We start from the raw sequence: 16,657 nt of genomic DNA, 5'->3' as shown, positions 1-16,657 counted from the left end.
TCACAGATGTTATTTCTTTGGTGTTGACTTTGATGTAATGCTCAGTTACTGAGTTACCTTGGATACATTATCTCATCTTTCCAGACGATAACAACATTTTTGTAATGTTGACTAACAGTACTAACATGTTTGTGCTTGCATTATTAAGTTTCAGTGCAGTACTGTTTCAACAGGGGGCTGTAAAATGACTGTGACTTGTGCAAATAGGAAAGCTTTTCAGCTTACACGTTGAGACATATTACACTGCAAAAGCCAAAAAGCACAATATATTTATTTTTTTATGGATGAACAAGCTCAGTCATGTGACACATTGCACAAAATGTGAACAGACAATAAATAGAAATTGGCCCATGTTGGGAATGCATGTTTGGTCAATGCTAAATAACAATTGAAATCTGTATAACTTTGGATATTCTACAAACCTTGTGACATTTATTCAATTAGACCTGGTCAGATTTAATCCAAAAACAAAGTACAGTTGGACCCAAGCCGAATTGTAATTCCAAACCATCAGATTCAGGGCATTAACTAAAAAGTCACCAAACTGATCTAAGAAAACAATTATAGAAAAGAGTGAGAATAAGTTTGTTTGGATGAACTTCCAGTGGTAAAAGGATAAGTGAAAAGAGGGATATCCATCCTATGTTTGAATTTGCTTGCCCTAAGTGAACAATCTCTAACATTGATCTTTTTTTTTTCTCTCTCTCTTTATTTTATTTTATTTTACATCACCAAATTAATAGTGGTGTCCATCTGGTCACCCATTTGACAACTTTCTAGCCCTGGTGAACAGGAAACAATTAAACAGTGACTGGACTAAAAGAAACTGTAACAAAGACAATTTTTAGAAAAAAGTTTAAGAGAAAGAGAAAGAAAATGGTGATCCTACAAATATACTGCACTATTTTTATGTGTTGTTGAAACTGAATAATATCTAAACTAACAGCTTGGGAAAAAAAATACATAAGTCTTGTAAATCGCTATTGTCCTGCAGGAATTGAATTTGTCGCCTTTATTGGTCATGTGGGATTTTTCAAAAAAAAAAATTGGCGGAATGCTCCTTTAACAGCAATGAATGGGGCACAATGGAGACCAGGGGCGTGACGTCACTTTCCTAAACCGGGCTTCAGGCTGAGGCAGCCTTTGAGTTCAGTCCGGAGCCAGAGGAGGGACGGAGTCCACCAACGACCCAACTTTTAATGTATGCGGGCCGAGGCGAACCGCCGTGTTGTCTCGGACTATTTCTTTGTAGCTTTTAAATGCGTCTTCCGCGTTGATTTGGCTTCACCGCTGCTCGCTGCTTGCTGTCTGTGTTGTTCAATAGATGATCAGTTTTTGCCCTGAAAAGAGAAAAGAAAGGAAGGAAGAAAGAAAGAGAGAAAGCTGTTGTCTCTTTTTATTTGCCCGTGCGAGTCCAACACAGTACGGTAAGTGTCTAATAGCTTCCTAATCACGTTGGGTGATTTAGTTGGAGTTGCGGACATTGCTTTCACCAAACCGCTCATAACTAATTGCAAGTAAATCTCAGCGGAGCCTTAAAGAAGCTCCTGTTCAATCCCACGGCGTTTAACCTGATCTAGCTCGGTGCTGTACAGGGATGCACGCCTCATACACTGGCTGCATGAGGATATATTGATGTGTGCAGAGGGAGACGAGTTGCAGCTTTGAACACTGTAATCCTCGTTGCTTGTTGTCTCTTAAACTTTGATAAGAGAGCCACATTTCTCCCTTCTTGACACATTTGACCTCAAGTCTGTTATGTTTTGCGTTTATTCTGCTGCCTGTTCTTGATATGAGTTGTGTTGGTGGATAGATTTGCTCTTTCTTGTTCAACAAGACTTTCACTCTTTATGACATGCATATAGATATAAATGAGACATGGAAAGTATAGAGAAAGGTGCAGTGATATGGTCTTCTTGTCCTACACACAAAACATGTGGAAAAGGTGACCCTGCAGCACAATACCTTTAGCCTGCTAAGCCTTCACAGTGAGTTACAGTGGTGGCAGTATCATGCTGTGGGCATCCTGTTCATTAGCAGAGACAGGTTGATGGGAATATGGATGGTGCAGTTCAGTACAGGACAGGAAAAACCTTGAGAGTCTGATGGAAGACTCTCAGTGGAATGATTTAGTAAATCATATTTATGTCTGAGTGATCCAGTCAAAGTTCAGATCTAAGTCCAGTTAAGAATCTGGGACAAGACTTTCAAAGTGATGCTCACACACACTCTCCTTCAACCCCGACTAAACTTGTGCTTTTTTGCAAAGAGAAATTGGCAAACATGTCTTGAGTGGTGTGCATGCATGCCACACTTTTTGAATATTTTTTTTTCAGAAAACATAAAAAAACAAGAACAAAAAAACCCCCTCCTTTGATCCATTGTATAATTATGGATTATTTTGTAATGTTGTTTCAAAACAAAACATCCATTTAAAATATATTGAAGTCTATTCAGAATAGACTTCAATGTGCCCTATACTGAAGTCGATGTTTTTGGTTTTTAATGTGCTTTTTTAAATAAGGAAAAGCACAAGGAGTTAGAGTGCTTTTGCACTGCATTTTTGCTACGTAGTAGAAATAAACTGTGTTGCTGAAGTAATTAACATGCTTGGATGCTTAAAGAACTGAAAACTGCTTGAGGCACTTAGGAAACAAAACTTTGGTTCCCTGGGGATTCTTTTGTGATTTATAACATCCTTTTTGGAACAAATGGCATTTTCAGCCACAGTTTCTTATTAACTGAGGTGAAATAGTTGGATATTAAACAGGTTTAATGCCTGCTGAGCTTTTTGTTAATGAAACTGTCGTTTTTAGACATTGTAATGTTGTAAAAACTGTGTTGATTTACTCACAATGTGAAACTCATGGCTCACCGCTGAAGCATGTTATACTTTCAACTCATATTCACCGTTACCTTGTGCAAGAAACATCCAAAGCACATTGAGTCAGAAATCTTCAGCGTCACAGTTAAAATAGGAGGAAACGTCACTGAGGCTGTGTTTAAACATCTGTGTTTTGTTCTTTGCAGGAGATCAGCGAAACAATTTGAGTGACTGACTGCATGGATCAGACTTAACATGAAGAGCCTTAAAGCCAAGTTTAGAAAAACTGATGTAAGTATTCAGACATATGTTCCTGACTGTATATACTGTGCGTGTGTGTGCACATGTATAAGTCTGTGACTTGTTTGACTCACTGTCTGTGTATGTTTGGCTGAAGAAAATCGTGAAGAATTTTTCTGGCAGAATCTCTCAGCTTTAAGGCCAACAGCAACCTATGGCTTATTGGTAGAAAAAGCAAACTGAGGTAGAAGGGGAAATAAATACTCTTTATTGATGAAGTCTGTGTATTTCATTTGGAGCTCCCTGTAGAGCTTTTATAAACCGAAGAAAGTTTGCTATGATTGATTTCTTTTTTGTGTAGCAGCTTTTCAGTTCATACGGTGCATGTCATTAGAAGTTTTGATATCCTGGCAAGGCAAAGCTATTATTTATGGTGCAGGATACAGACTTATACATCAGGCTTGTCCCACAAAGTTCACAACAACTCCTTAAAACTGCTCACTATTCCAGGCCAGGATCTTATCCCGTACGCTATGAATCAGTCTTTAGGGAGGAATTTCTCCCTGTCGGTACAGTCATTCATTTGGTCTGGGTTTGACATGCTCTTACAGCCACAGGAAGTGAGGCGTCTCCACACCGTCTGAATCATCTGTTGTCATGTTGACCCCTCATGACACAGAGCCAAACAGCCAACAGGAAAAGTCTGTGATCCTGACAGAAAAAAAATAAAAAATAAAAAAAAAATTATTGTGGGGGATGGAAGGTGTGTCAGTTGTCGAGGAGTAAATGGCACATTTGGTTTATGTAGACAGTTTCCAGGAGATTAGAAGTGTGTGGGGCGCTCTGGTTAAATGGCATGTGGGAGAAACTGTTCAGAACAGGAATTAGATGGAGTACACCCTTCCTTTCATAGTTATCCCCAAAACACACAGCAAAGCATTAGTAGAGCCTTGATTGCTGTTTGAGGGAAAAAGCCTGCGGCTCCACGTGTTGGAATCACTGTGCAGCCACTGCTTGAAATTTGTAAACTTTTTGCAAATCGAGTCAGCTTTGCGGAGGAGTACAATAGTGGCCATTGTTTTCACAAATGTCGAATGCATGATGGCAAGGTCAAATAGTTCCCTCTGAACCAGTAAAATTAATTCTTCCACTTTTACTACTTAACCGTTTTACTGCTATAATCTGGGTTGCAGTTCTCAGTAGGCTGAGCTGATGCTGAAGCAAAACACTCGTCCTCATGAAAGCAGTCAGTCGTAGGCGGCAGAAGAGGCGAACAGGAAGACCTGTGGATGTTGATGTTGCTTGGAAACTGATGCCACGTTAGGCATGCCTTTGCAGACCACCCACTTGTACATTGTCGCATTTGCTCAGAGAATTGTTGATGCTGCTTTTTGTAACATATCATTTTTATATCCAACCATTAACATGATACAATGCGGATAGTAGTTGCCAGAGAAAACTAAAATAGAACCTGTGGTGTTTCGATAGGTTTATTGGAGCATATTTTAATCTTTTAAGGAAAAAAAACAAGTCAGTGTTGTGATTTCAGGTTAAGCATGGTGATGGTTTTCACTGTGTTTATGCAATAGTTCACATAAGTTACATTATGCGACTTAAAAATGAAGTAACTCATAAGGTCAGAATAATACAAGAAATAAAAAAAGAAGAGAACTTGATGAAAGGAAGTAAAATTCAGCTGTCCTGGTAGGATTTCTTTCACATTTACATCCTTTACCTAGAGACTTAGCTTTTTATAGGTCACAGAGAAACAATGGAGTTTTCCTATCCTATCTGTCAGGAGAAGGCCATTATATCAAAACATCTGTTAGACCTTAGTCAGAAAGGTGGCCAGCATGGCTACAGCAACTCTGGAGGAGCTGCAGGATTTCCTCATATACTGGTTGAATGCCCCTTTGTCTGAACTAAGAAATAAAATTTCAACCAGTGTGTATTTTCTCTAAAAAAAAACATCCAGGTCTGAAAATCTTTCAAAACCCAGAGGGAAATGTGTTGATTCAACCCAAGATGATTTTATTTCCCCTCTCCCCAAAAGGTATTTTTTGACAAAAACATCACGGTGCAGATTATACCCTCACTGAAACACGGTGATGGCAGCTTCTTGCTCTGGGTTACTTTTCTGGTGCTGGAACTGGGAATTTTGTAAAAGGGATGAAATTTGCAACTGCCTGTTAAAAATGAAAAGGGGTTAAATTTTTCATACATTGTGAGTCCAAGCATATTTTAAATCAACAAAAGAATTGCTTCAACGTGAGTTATGTAAAAAAAAAAATAAAAAAAAAATAAAATTGTCTTGCAGCAGTTGTCTGTAAACTTTCAAAATCCACTTGATGTTCAGAAAATACATCCATCTGCTTCTACACTGACAAACATCCAGTCATCAGTTTTTAGATAAAACATCAAAGAAGACATTGTTTTTCATCGAAGATCAATCTTTTTATTGGAGTAAAATCTTGCCAGTTATGTGGTCCACTCTTGCATAATTTAAATGACTGGGTATTTATAGAGACAAAAAGGTTTTACAGGGTAATGTGTTTATCCTAGCCAATAGTCATTCCACAGCTTTTTATAGAGAACCAGAGCCACTTTAATAGAAAGAAAACATCCCATGGGTTCTATTTTAGGTTTTGTGTGTCAATGACAGATTACTTAGGAATTTATCCCTCTCCCGACCTCCACTACCACCTAAAACAATCCCTTTATTTATTTCCTTTTTCTAAATAATAGAAACCCAGTACCACTGTAAATAGCCTTTTGATTAAGTAAACACTATTCCCAGCTAGATAACTGGCGCTGGAGTCTGTAGCTGAGATTTAGAAATTAATGAAATGTTTCACTCCAACACAGTGAACTGAGTCAAACAAGCTTTCAAGGCTTCACTTGAACACCTCCACAACATGAGGTCCAAGCGGAGCAGACATTTAGAAAGCAGGAGACTGTGGGAGAGAACAAAATGTGTTATTTTTGTAAGCGATATGGACGGATAAGGGCGCAGCGATAACAGTAGAAAATAACATTGTTTTTTTTTAAATGACTACCAGGGAGAGCACAACATAATTCAAGACTACTTGCATATCAGACGACTGATTAGAATAGATTTCTACTTGTATCAGCAAATGTTCTGGAGTCATTCATTAATTCACAGTTGGACGACTCCGGGTCCAGGCAGCTATAAAGCCAGAGGCCTGGTGATTTCAGTCAAATGAGTTTTTCAGTGGAAAATGTAAATTGCTACAAAAGCGCAAACAAAACTTTTTATTGATGCATATCACATGTTTTGCATTAAAAATTAAGAGTTTTGCTATTTTAACGTCATGAAGACCATATTTTTTTGGAGGCCTAAATAAACCAATTGATTTTTTGCACATTTGGGGTTCAAAACATGAACTGATAGACTTGTATTATGGAATAGACTTATCTTTTAAGGTTTTTTAAATAGATGTATATTGATATTAAACATTTAATTTCAATTAATTTTGTTGTTTTACCTCCACATTGGGGACATTATTAGTGCATCATGCAAAATCTCTACGGCTGTTGTCCACACCCATATACCAATAAAGCTGCAAAATATATTTAATTGCAATCATCAGTGAAATATGACTTGCTTGGTATTTGGTCGATTGGAACACCAGGCTTACTAAGCACTGGAGGAAAACCTGATGACTTTAATGACGTAAAGTGTGAACACATAATTTTAATCAGATTTCTTATTTAATGTAAATACAGCAATTGCAAAATTCTAGACAAAGATTTAGCAGAATTTGAAAATGCAGCTTCTCTCTCGCTCCCTGCCCTTCTCTTTCTATGAGTCTCTCTCTCCCTCTCTGTTTCTCACAACATATTAGAGAAAATACAGCTTTGGTTTTTATGTGCCTTTTAAAATCTCTGGGTTTCCTCTGATTTCACTTTAATGACTTCTCACTGATGGCGAAAATGGCTAACTCCAACTCTGGCTTTAACTTCCACAGCAGGTGGAGTGTATCAGTAATGATAAAAGATTTTACTTTTTATACCTTGTCAAGGTTGAACAAGCTTAAGAGAAAAACAAAATTATATTTTATTGTTTTCTCAATTTTCAATTTACCTGCATTAATGTTATAAATTTCATATTTCTGCCTAGCAATATGTTTGATTTTGAGATAGTACATTTAATGTAAAAACAATGCACAGTTGCTGTAAACATTGAGCAGAATTAGTAAATCAGCTTTCACTAATGCTGGACTCTGTGCTGTTCAGTTACAGAGTGTGAAAAGGCTGCCTACGCTTTAGGTAGGCAGCATTGTCCAATTAATTTTTTTTTCTGCCCAGATTAAGTGAGAAGACAGCTGGCTGTGTGAGCACGGTCCCACAGCCATCATACACATCTTGTGGGCTTGTGGACTGACCTTTGACTAAACGTATTTTCCCAAGTCTGTGCATACCAGAACTATTAGGGAGGTTGGTTTATCAGAAACTTTGAGCAGGTGTGTTGTTATGCAAGGGCAAAGTGGATCAGAGGAATTCTTCAGTGTGTCTCAGTGAATGTCTTCTGTTAGTCAGTTCTGTTAAGTAATTTCCATACAAAAGTGTTTTTTTTTTTGTTACATTTTTCGTTGTTCTGAATTTGCTCTCGTTTGTAGATTTGTGTGTTATTTTGGATTACTATACAAAGGCAAACAAACAGTGAAATGAGCTTCTCTGTTTGTGTCTGCCTCTGTGAGTCTGGTGGAAATGGAGCAGTGTTTAACAGACACAGACAGTATAATCTGGACTCTGGGAATCAGTTTGGCAAATAGCCATAGTGAGACTTGCAGACATTCTTGCTCTGTCCAGCACAGAATTTATCCATAAATTATCTGAAGAGTGGAAGAATAATTAAGTACATTTGTATTAAAAGATATCCCTTTGCAAACAAAATGAAAATTTATTCCAGTCCTACATTACAGTATATTTTATCTGCTGCTTCAATCAAAAGTAATGAAAGTAATATGACCTGCACTTTCACGACTCTCTTATTCTTGGAACTGCAAGAGTGACCACAGTCGGAAATCAAGTAGTATGGTTATGCATATAAAAGACCCTCTCTTATGGACCCTCTACAGTTTCCTGCATCTTGTTGCAGTTTAGGAGCAGTAATAAATATTGCCTCAGTGGTTCAGACAAACTTTTTGCAGGGGTGCATGTAACTTTTTTTCTAAGGTTTATTTTTTTAAATCACTATGGAATGTGAACTTATAAATGATTAACAGTTTAGTCAGCATTAAGTTTTTTCATTTGAACACAATTGTACAAGATGGATAACTTAGTGAAAAAGTGTAAAAAAAGTCCCATTTAAGAAGTGTTTTGATTGAGATCAGGTGTGGCAGTAGTCACACCCAGGAATGAGTGAGAAAGTGAACTCAGGAGTGATAAACCACAGTTAAGTTATGTTTTAGCATGTTTGTTGTTCCAGTTCATATTTTGCTCTGGCAAAATATCTATTTTTTTGTAGCCATTTCTTGACCATTGAAGATACACACATTTGCTTCAATTGAAATGCCAGATTTTCTCTGATAAACTAAAATCTTCTTGAAAATGTTAATTTCAACACAAAATGGACATCTTTCATTAATCACGTTTTTAGATTTAATTTTAATTTCATAGTGAGGGGAATTCCAAACATCCAAGCAAGTTTTGCTGCTAGATCAAGTGACCCATATCCTGCTCCTGTTACTGATAATCAACAAAACACACACACACACCCACACATGCACACACACACACACACACACACACACACACACACACACACACACACACACACCACACACACACACACACACACACACACACCACACACACACACACACACACATTGCATTATTTATAGAAAAATTACATTTTGTACCCTGGTTTTCGAAAACCACTTCTAGAAATGTAAAATATGTATAAATTAGAGCAAAACTCTATTGTTGCATATATTTTATTGGCAACATTACACACTACAAATGTACTGAAATTAAAAATGCCATTTTATAAAAAAAAGGAAGCTATTTTCATGCTTTTTACACATCATTTTTAGTGTGTAGAATTTGTGGATTTTAATTTAAAAAATCATGGTAATCTTACCAAAATCTGTTTCACAACTGTTTGCTGAATGACTTAAGTGTGATGAGCTAAAAAATGTGATACAACATTCTTATTCCATTCCCTTGTGGCCATTATGTAAACATGATTAGCTGTGCTGATGAGAAGAAACATGTCCACACTAGAAATCTACTGAATCGTCATTTTGCTTTTGTCTGCATTGTGGTTTGTATACATACTCAACCTGCAGTCCATCCTATCATACTGCTGAACCTGCTCCCCCAGCTGCTAGACTTAGCAGGATTACTCAAGGCTTACATACAGACACACTCATGCAAAGATTAGTAACCACAGCAGACACACACACACACCCTCCCCTTTATCACCTCCTCTGTGTCTAATCGATGTGTGGATTATGCTGTCTCCTCTCACGCCCCACAGCTGCTTTATGGTTTCAGTTAATCAAGACAATAAACCCTAAACTGTGTATTCACTGTGTAGCTCAATTTCAGGCATCTTAAAATTGTAAAGGCTATCGATGTGTTTATGTGAACATCTGAGGAATGGAGTCCTCCTTATCAGGAGTTATGAAATGTGTCTGTTGTGAACTGGAGCAGAACAGAGGAGAACATCACATGCTGATCATCTGAAAACATTTCTCAAAAGAAAAAAATACAGCGCCTTGTGTAATGTTTGGATAAAAAACATTGAGCCTCAGTTTCTCAGGATTCTCTGTTCGGCACATCAAGGAATCATGAGAGAAAAATGTTTCAATCTGCTTTAACTCAAAACTGAGATAAAGCAAAACATGGGGGGTGGGGAAACACCATCCATTACAATTTCAGATTCATCTAGTTAGATTTTTCTTTTTCTTGCGCGTTCAACTTGTATTGTTCTGACATAAGTGTGCTTGGTTGGCCAAATCTGACTTCAGTTGGCATGAAATGATTTATTCTGTCTCGGGGCATTGGAAGGGCATTAGTGACAGTGAAACCTCTGGTGCAACATTGTATTAATCTGGTAGAGGAAGTGGAGGAAGGGTGTGTGTCCATGTCATCATCAATCGTCAACAGAAATACAGCAGCCCAACGGATATTTATGACCCTTGATTCATTCAGTCAGGATTCCTGCACAGTCTTTGAAAAGGGTGGAAAACCTTGGAATGTGCTTTTAGTCTTTCCCACATCTGACAGGGGACATGGTTTCAAACATTTTTGTACCTTCCTTTTTTAAAAGTTGAAAGCCTTAGTTTTGTATTGTAATATGTTGCACTTTGTAGATCCAATTTATTAATTGCTTAACATGCAAAGGACTCACTTGAATTTACCCTTTTAACATCCCTGAAGAATGTTGTAAATACAGATGTGAGTTGTATGTTAAATGAAATGGAAGGGGAGACATGGTAAAAATGACTCAGGGAGTCCTTGAACATGGATCCAATTAAAGCAGGAACTGCCTGTGGCACATCTTTTTTATCAGCTATTTATATGAGCTCCAAAGCTTCAACCAGGAAACCTGCTCATCAGCAAACATAGCCAATGCTGTGGGAAATGGGTGTACCGCTGCTGTCTGCTTATATTTGCATGTCGATTTGTTTGTGGGTGTTTCTTGAGAGTCCACTGTGCTAACTTGTGGAAGAATTATTTCGAGATTACTTGTCTGCTAAGATTTATTTTATGGTACAAAACGTACAATGTCTTTATACTAGCACTGCCGTCAATGTAGTTATTTGAGCAAGGTAGCGAAAGACTCGGTGCTGCCATTTGCCTTTCATTGTGGTTACAGATTTGTAACGACTTCATGGGGTGATGCAGGGGAGACATATTGCTTATTCATTTTAACCCAAAGTAAAATGAAAGATCAGCACTAAAGCAACCAAGAAAGACTAACATAACAGATTATTAACATTTTGCCAAATTTTCATTGGACTGGAGTTTGACACCCCTGCTCTAGAGGGTAACATGAAAACCTATTATAGAGTTGTAACAGTGGAGAACATGAATATGATGAAGAAAGAAAGGCTATAAACAAGACACCTTGTTGAACTAAGCAAAGCAGTGAGACTCAAAGGCCAAAGTTCGATTTACTGATGGTGACTGACTTTGAGCGTTTTGAGCAACATAGCCTGCAGTCACATTAAGGGAGGGATGGATTGATGGATGCTGAGACCCATTTCAACTGGAAGAACTAAAGCTTTTCTTTATGTAAAACACACTATCAGAAAATGCTTAAAAGTGGAGTTTTCAGTTCTTTGTGGTGTAAGAGGTGACAGGCAGGTTTATGGAAACAACTCAGGAACTGTTTAGCAAGCCAAGTTCATTTTTCTTTGAATGTTTTCCTTTCAGATTGACACAAGGACCAATGAGTCTGTACGTGCTTTGTTTTAATTGGACTCCAGTGCTTTGCTATGTCTCTGTGTGTGTGTGTGTGTGTGTGTGTGTGTGTGTGTGTGTGTGTGTGTATGTGTGTACGTGTGTGTGTGTGTTTTCAAAGTTCCTGCCTTATCTTGACTTAAATGAGCGCTGCAGCGTTTTTTCCCCCTTCTCCAGTGACTTTATAATCAACCCTCGAGTATAATGAAACTGGTTGCTTTCCAAGCCCAGCAGTGTTTATTTATAGAGCCGGGAAGGCTATTTGTATCTTGAGGAAGTTTTGTGTGTGGCTATTTTTTAACCGCACTCCTAATGGTAACATTGGACATGTGCATCCTTCAGCTGTGGGCTGGAATTACGAGGCAGGTAATTTATAAGCCTCTTTTGCCATTTTCTATGGAAGTGACAACGTTGAATGTATAATTTATGCACAATCACTACCTCAAATATATGTGAGAAGAGTAAAACGTATTACAAGCCCTCAACAAATCTTATTTATGAGTTTCTCAAGAGTTATTTATTTAGTTGAGAGAATTAGCTGAGGGATAGTGGCTTGATTTTAATGTTTCCTCTCCTCTGTTGTATCTGTGATGGGCTGGCAACCTGACTGGGGTTTACTTTTGCATGTTGACTGCTGGAAATGTTTTCTGGTCCCTACTGACAAAAACCTAACAGGATTACGCAGATGGATGGATGGAAGTATGCAGGAATGGATGAATAATCCATCAGAACAAATCCAGAGGGAGATGTTTTCTGTTTCAAATAAAATACCTATCTGCATCTAATTACAAAGGACTGTATACAGCTGCCCTGCTGTTTTTTAAAATCATTTTCAGTCATCATTTTCTTTAGATACCTTTTCTGTTTAAAATTTTTTTGCATCAACAACTGAAATACTGAAAAATATTTTTCCCCCCCTCTGTTCGTTAAACAGGACTTTCTGCTAAGATCTCCTGCCATTGTTAGTCTCTAAAAACATGAACAGGGAACATGTTTTTAGAGACATGTTCCCAAAAAATTTTTTTTTTTTTTGAGGGGTGGAGTTGGGGAGTTGAACATTAAAAAACCCCCATAAAAACGCATCTTCTGCTTCACAAAAACGCAGCCTGATTGTATTAAAACCCTTGGTGGGTTTTAATAAGTAATTCCTGAATATTTGTTCTGAAAAAAATTGCTACCTTTTTTTCTTTGTTTTTTTTTGTCTTTGAAAAAAAACCCAAAAAACTTATTTGAACTGTTCAAATAGAAATTGTCAGATCAAATGACAAAAAAAAAGTATAAATCAGTATAGACCAGGAAGAAAGTCTGATCGATGCATCACTGAATATGCACACTTACTCTATAATGAAGGGGAGATCCTCATGACACAGATCTTTTTATTGTTGCAAAATGTTTTTTTTTTTTTTTGCCTTTATGTATTTTTGGTACTATTTCCAAATGAGCAAAGACCTTCACATGAATATGTAATGTGATTATATGCTGAATCTTTAATTTACAGCCTCCTTTGTGTGTGTTGTCAGTGTAAGAAGTTATTGTTAAATAAATGTTTTTGTTGAGACTGTCAAATGAAATAGTAAGAGACTGAAATTACTTTGCAAAAAAGAAATACATTTTTAGACTAATGTAATTTTCAGTACAGTGGGAAAACAACCCTAAATATTCTATTTGGAAGTTTCAGGTAAACACACTTGGCAAAGATGAGTGCTGTTCTGGAAAACAATCAAACAATCATTTGGATGCTGGCTTCAAAACACAGAGGATGAAATATGGTTCTGTGAATTACATAAGTTAATAGTCACGATTTAGTAGAAAAAGAATGTATTAGCTTTAAAAAAAAAAGTGATCATTTTTCCTTGTATCAGCTTTATTCTAGTGGTTTGTGGCTACAACAACCGCATTGAGTGTGACACGTTCAGATGGCTAACCTGATTATTAGTGGTTGAGTTGCAGTTTGGGTAACGTGAGGACCAAGTTCTGGCAAGGAGAGGGAATGCTTGGAATGAAAACCAGAGCTTATTTGGTTTGGCTGCATTGATTTTTCAGCTTCTTCTTTTTATTTGCTGTCAATCGGGAATTCCACAGTAGAAACAGCCTTGAGTTGTTTCATGTGAGGTTCACTAGTTCAACTTATGAGGAAGCCTCAGGTAGGCATACTGTCCATTTCTCAGCTGGGGAACAATGTTCCCAGGATCTGAATTTGTTTCATCATCTAACTGTGAGGCCTGCATCGACCAGCATTGTGAAGTAGATGGCAACATCTTTCATTCTAAGAGCAACCATCTGGTCTTTGTTTAACTTTTCAGAGTGCTTACTCTTTTATTCTTGGTTTCAGACTCTAAACTGTCGCGGTGTGTGTGTGTGTGTGTGTGTGTGAGTGGGTGGGTGGGTGTTTGTAGTACACAGAGCAGTAAGGAGTTTCAGCTGTAGCCCGACAGAAAGGATGTTTTGTTCCAGGAGATTTGAGCATCAGCTTTGCAGCAGATAAGGGGTTTGAAGTGAACAGCAACCACTGATGAAGGGAGGGGCTGGGGGATACTGTACATGTGTCAGTCTCTGGCTTCTTATCACTTTCCCGTTTTATTCTTTATGGCTTTCACATTTTTTTGTTCACTTCTGTTTTCCCTTAGTACTTCACTCCTTGGTCTCTTAGGCTTTTTCAACCTGCATCCATGTTCCTCCTCTGTGGAAGTAAATCTTTTTAAGGCTGCGTCTTAACTCCTGTCTAACCTACTTTACATTCTCATTAAATCCCATAGACTGCATAATTCTTACTTCTCTAAAAGACAAATGTGGGTTAGTGTACGATTTAGAAAAAGGGATGGTGTTTTGTTTTCCTACCGTCTGATAAAAGATGAAAGGATTTATCAAAGTAATTTGGGATGGCTTTGACTTTCTTGCTCTTATCTAGGGAGGTCTGTTAGTCTTTTTTTTTGACATTCTTTCTTTTTAACCCAGGCAGTCTTTTTTCTGAATTTTATGCTAATACTTCTTTATTCCTAAGCTATGTCTGGTTAGAGACACACACACAGACAAACCGAATGCCATGGTGACCAATTATTTTATCCTTCAAGAAACAATTTTCAGAATTTGAAGTTTAGTTTTACCCAAGCAAAAATTTATGTTTTTATAAGTTATAAATCAACCCTCCAGTTTCTTTGCTTTGTGTGTTAGTTTTATTTTCTGGACATAAATCCATTGGGGAAAATAAGCTTGACTTAACTTGACTTAAATTAATTATTAGAATTATTTTTTTTTGTCATATTACTTAATAACTATCCCACATTAAAAGCACTGAATAGTTTCTTTCTTTCAGTCACTGAATGCTTTCTAATGTTTTTGTTCTTAGTATTGAAGTAAAATGTTACATGACTTCCAGATTTTCTTTTCAGAAATAACCTTGAAAGTAAGTCATTCATAAACACCTTTCAATGTAAATAGCTGTAGAACCTATGCAAACATAAATTTTTAAGTTGGATTTCGGGCTGGACTTTGACTGGGACATTCTAATTCTGGCTTTGTTCTAAGACACAGAGTTGCAGTTCTGGCTGTGTGATTTAATATCTACTGAAAGGTGTCTCATCACCTCTCACCTTTCCTATATCTGTGAAAGAAACACCACAAAGCTGCCAACATTGTGTCACAGTGTGAAAGGTGTTTGAACTTCATCTTCCACATAATGCATGCTGTGGTCCCTACCTTTTTTCCATAAATGTCTGATTTGTGAAGTAAACGACTAATAATTGTCCTGCTGACAGATTTTCCAATCTGAGCGTGGATTTGTTCAGTTCAACTGCTTGCTCGGCCTGTTTGTGTCTTGTTAGGTTCGTCTTACTCTTTTTGATTTCGATGATGGACTGGACATTGCACCTTGAGGCATTTATAGCTTGGGATATTACGTATCTAACATCTTCACATTTTTTCTCTGAACTGCTTGTTCCATGACCTGCTTGTTATTTTGTTTATTCATCAATAACAAACCTCAAAGCTCTTCACAGAACTGCTCTAATTATACAGATATTAAATCACACACGTCATGAATGCATTAATTCGGTGGCTTCTGATTTGACTGGGTTTTGTGAATAAAAATGTACACCACACTTCTCATATTTTTCTTGTAATATAATAAATGTAAACATGTATTTTTTTCTCGTTCCACTTCATAATTCTATTTATCTTCCAAGAATTGCTAATTTTCTAATTAAAAGGGTCAGTGCAAAACAGGAAGAAGAAGGCTAAGGAAGAATAAACAGACTGCAAATAGTGGGAATTAAAGCCCTCTGCTATCTCTTTCTCTCTCAGTATGTCTTTCCAAACCCTTGAACTGCCTTTTTACTCCTTCTACACAGTGGCTCTGCACTCGCTTGTCCTTGCAGACAGCCCTCAGGCCTGGACAAACAGGAAACACTTAGTGTTATCAGCTCACGCTTTGTGTGTCCTAATGAGCATCAGGCTAAGGACAGAAAGGGAACACACACCCGATTCTAATGTAAACAAACTCTGGAGTACAAAAAGGAGAAAGACAGGGATAAACTTGAAATAGAGGCACGAGGAGGGAAAGAAAGAACAAGAGGAAACAGAACTGACAGCAGCAGAGGAAGGGGATTTTACTTCCTTCTGGTAAACTCTGATCTGAAGTTAGCTTCTAAGGATATGAGGTTTAAAGGATAGACAACTGAGAAATAACTATTGTTAAATCCCATTTTTTTAGTTGAAAACTGTGCCAGCATATTATATATTTTTTCATCAGCCTCCCAGCGATGACACTTGCTTTGTATGTGGCCGAAAGTGGAGCAGTGCATTCCGCTCCACTTAAAACTGTCCACTGCAATGTAGCTGGGTGCTGTCAACGTCATTCTGCTCCGACCTGACTGTCCGTTATTTCTTTTGTTCAGGAAGGTCACGTGGTCATACAACTGTGTTCTTCAGTTTTTCCCTGTAAGTGCTTCTGTTGAGGATTTCATCAGGGTTTTGACTTTTATGTCAAACTAGTTTTAAAGGAAATAAATTTGATGCCCAAACCTTATTCTGATTTATCACAGCTTCTAATAAACTAATACTTAAAAATATAGAAAGAGAAAACATGCGATATAAACATGACATAAAAAGTAGAACTGTAGAGCACACATTAGGAAATTAGGCTGGTTTTCCTTTCTAT

The 16,657-nt window shown here is 37.4% G+C and overlaps 1 protein-coding gene across 1 annotated transcript in view; it reads left to right on the top strand.

Moving 5' to 3' along the window:
- The first annotated feature begins 1,167 nt into the window (after positions 1-1,167).
- Positions 1,168-16,657, top strand: part of rai14 (retinoic acid induced 14) — a 38,011-nt gene continuing 22,521 nt past the window's right edge. The window contains 2 exon segments of the mRNA XM_055040383.1: positions 1,168-1,427; positions 3,031-3,115. Of these exon segments, the coding sequence (XP_054896358.1) occupies positions 3,080-3,115 (36 nt within the window). The 5' untranslated portion in view covers positions 1,168-1,427; positions 3,031-3,079.

Source organism: Poeciliopsis prolifica, unplaced genomic scaffold (assembly GCF_027474105.1).
Source record: "Poeciliopsis prolifica strain line A6 unplaced genomic scaffold, Auburn_PproV2 SCAFFOLD015, whole genome shotgun sequence".
NCBI lineage: Eukaryota > Metazoa > Chordata > Actinopteri > Cyprinodontiformes > Poeciliidae > Poeciliopsis > Poeciliopsis prolifica.
This window is presented reverse-complemented; position numbering and strand designations above follow the sequence as displayed.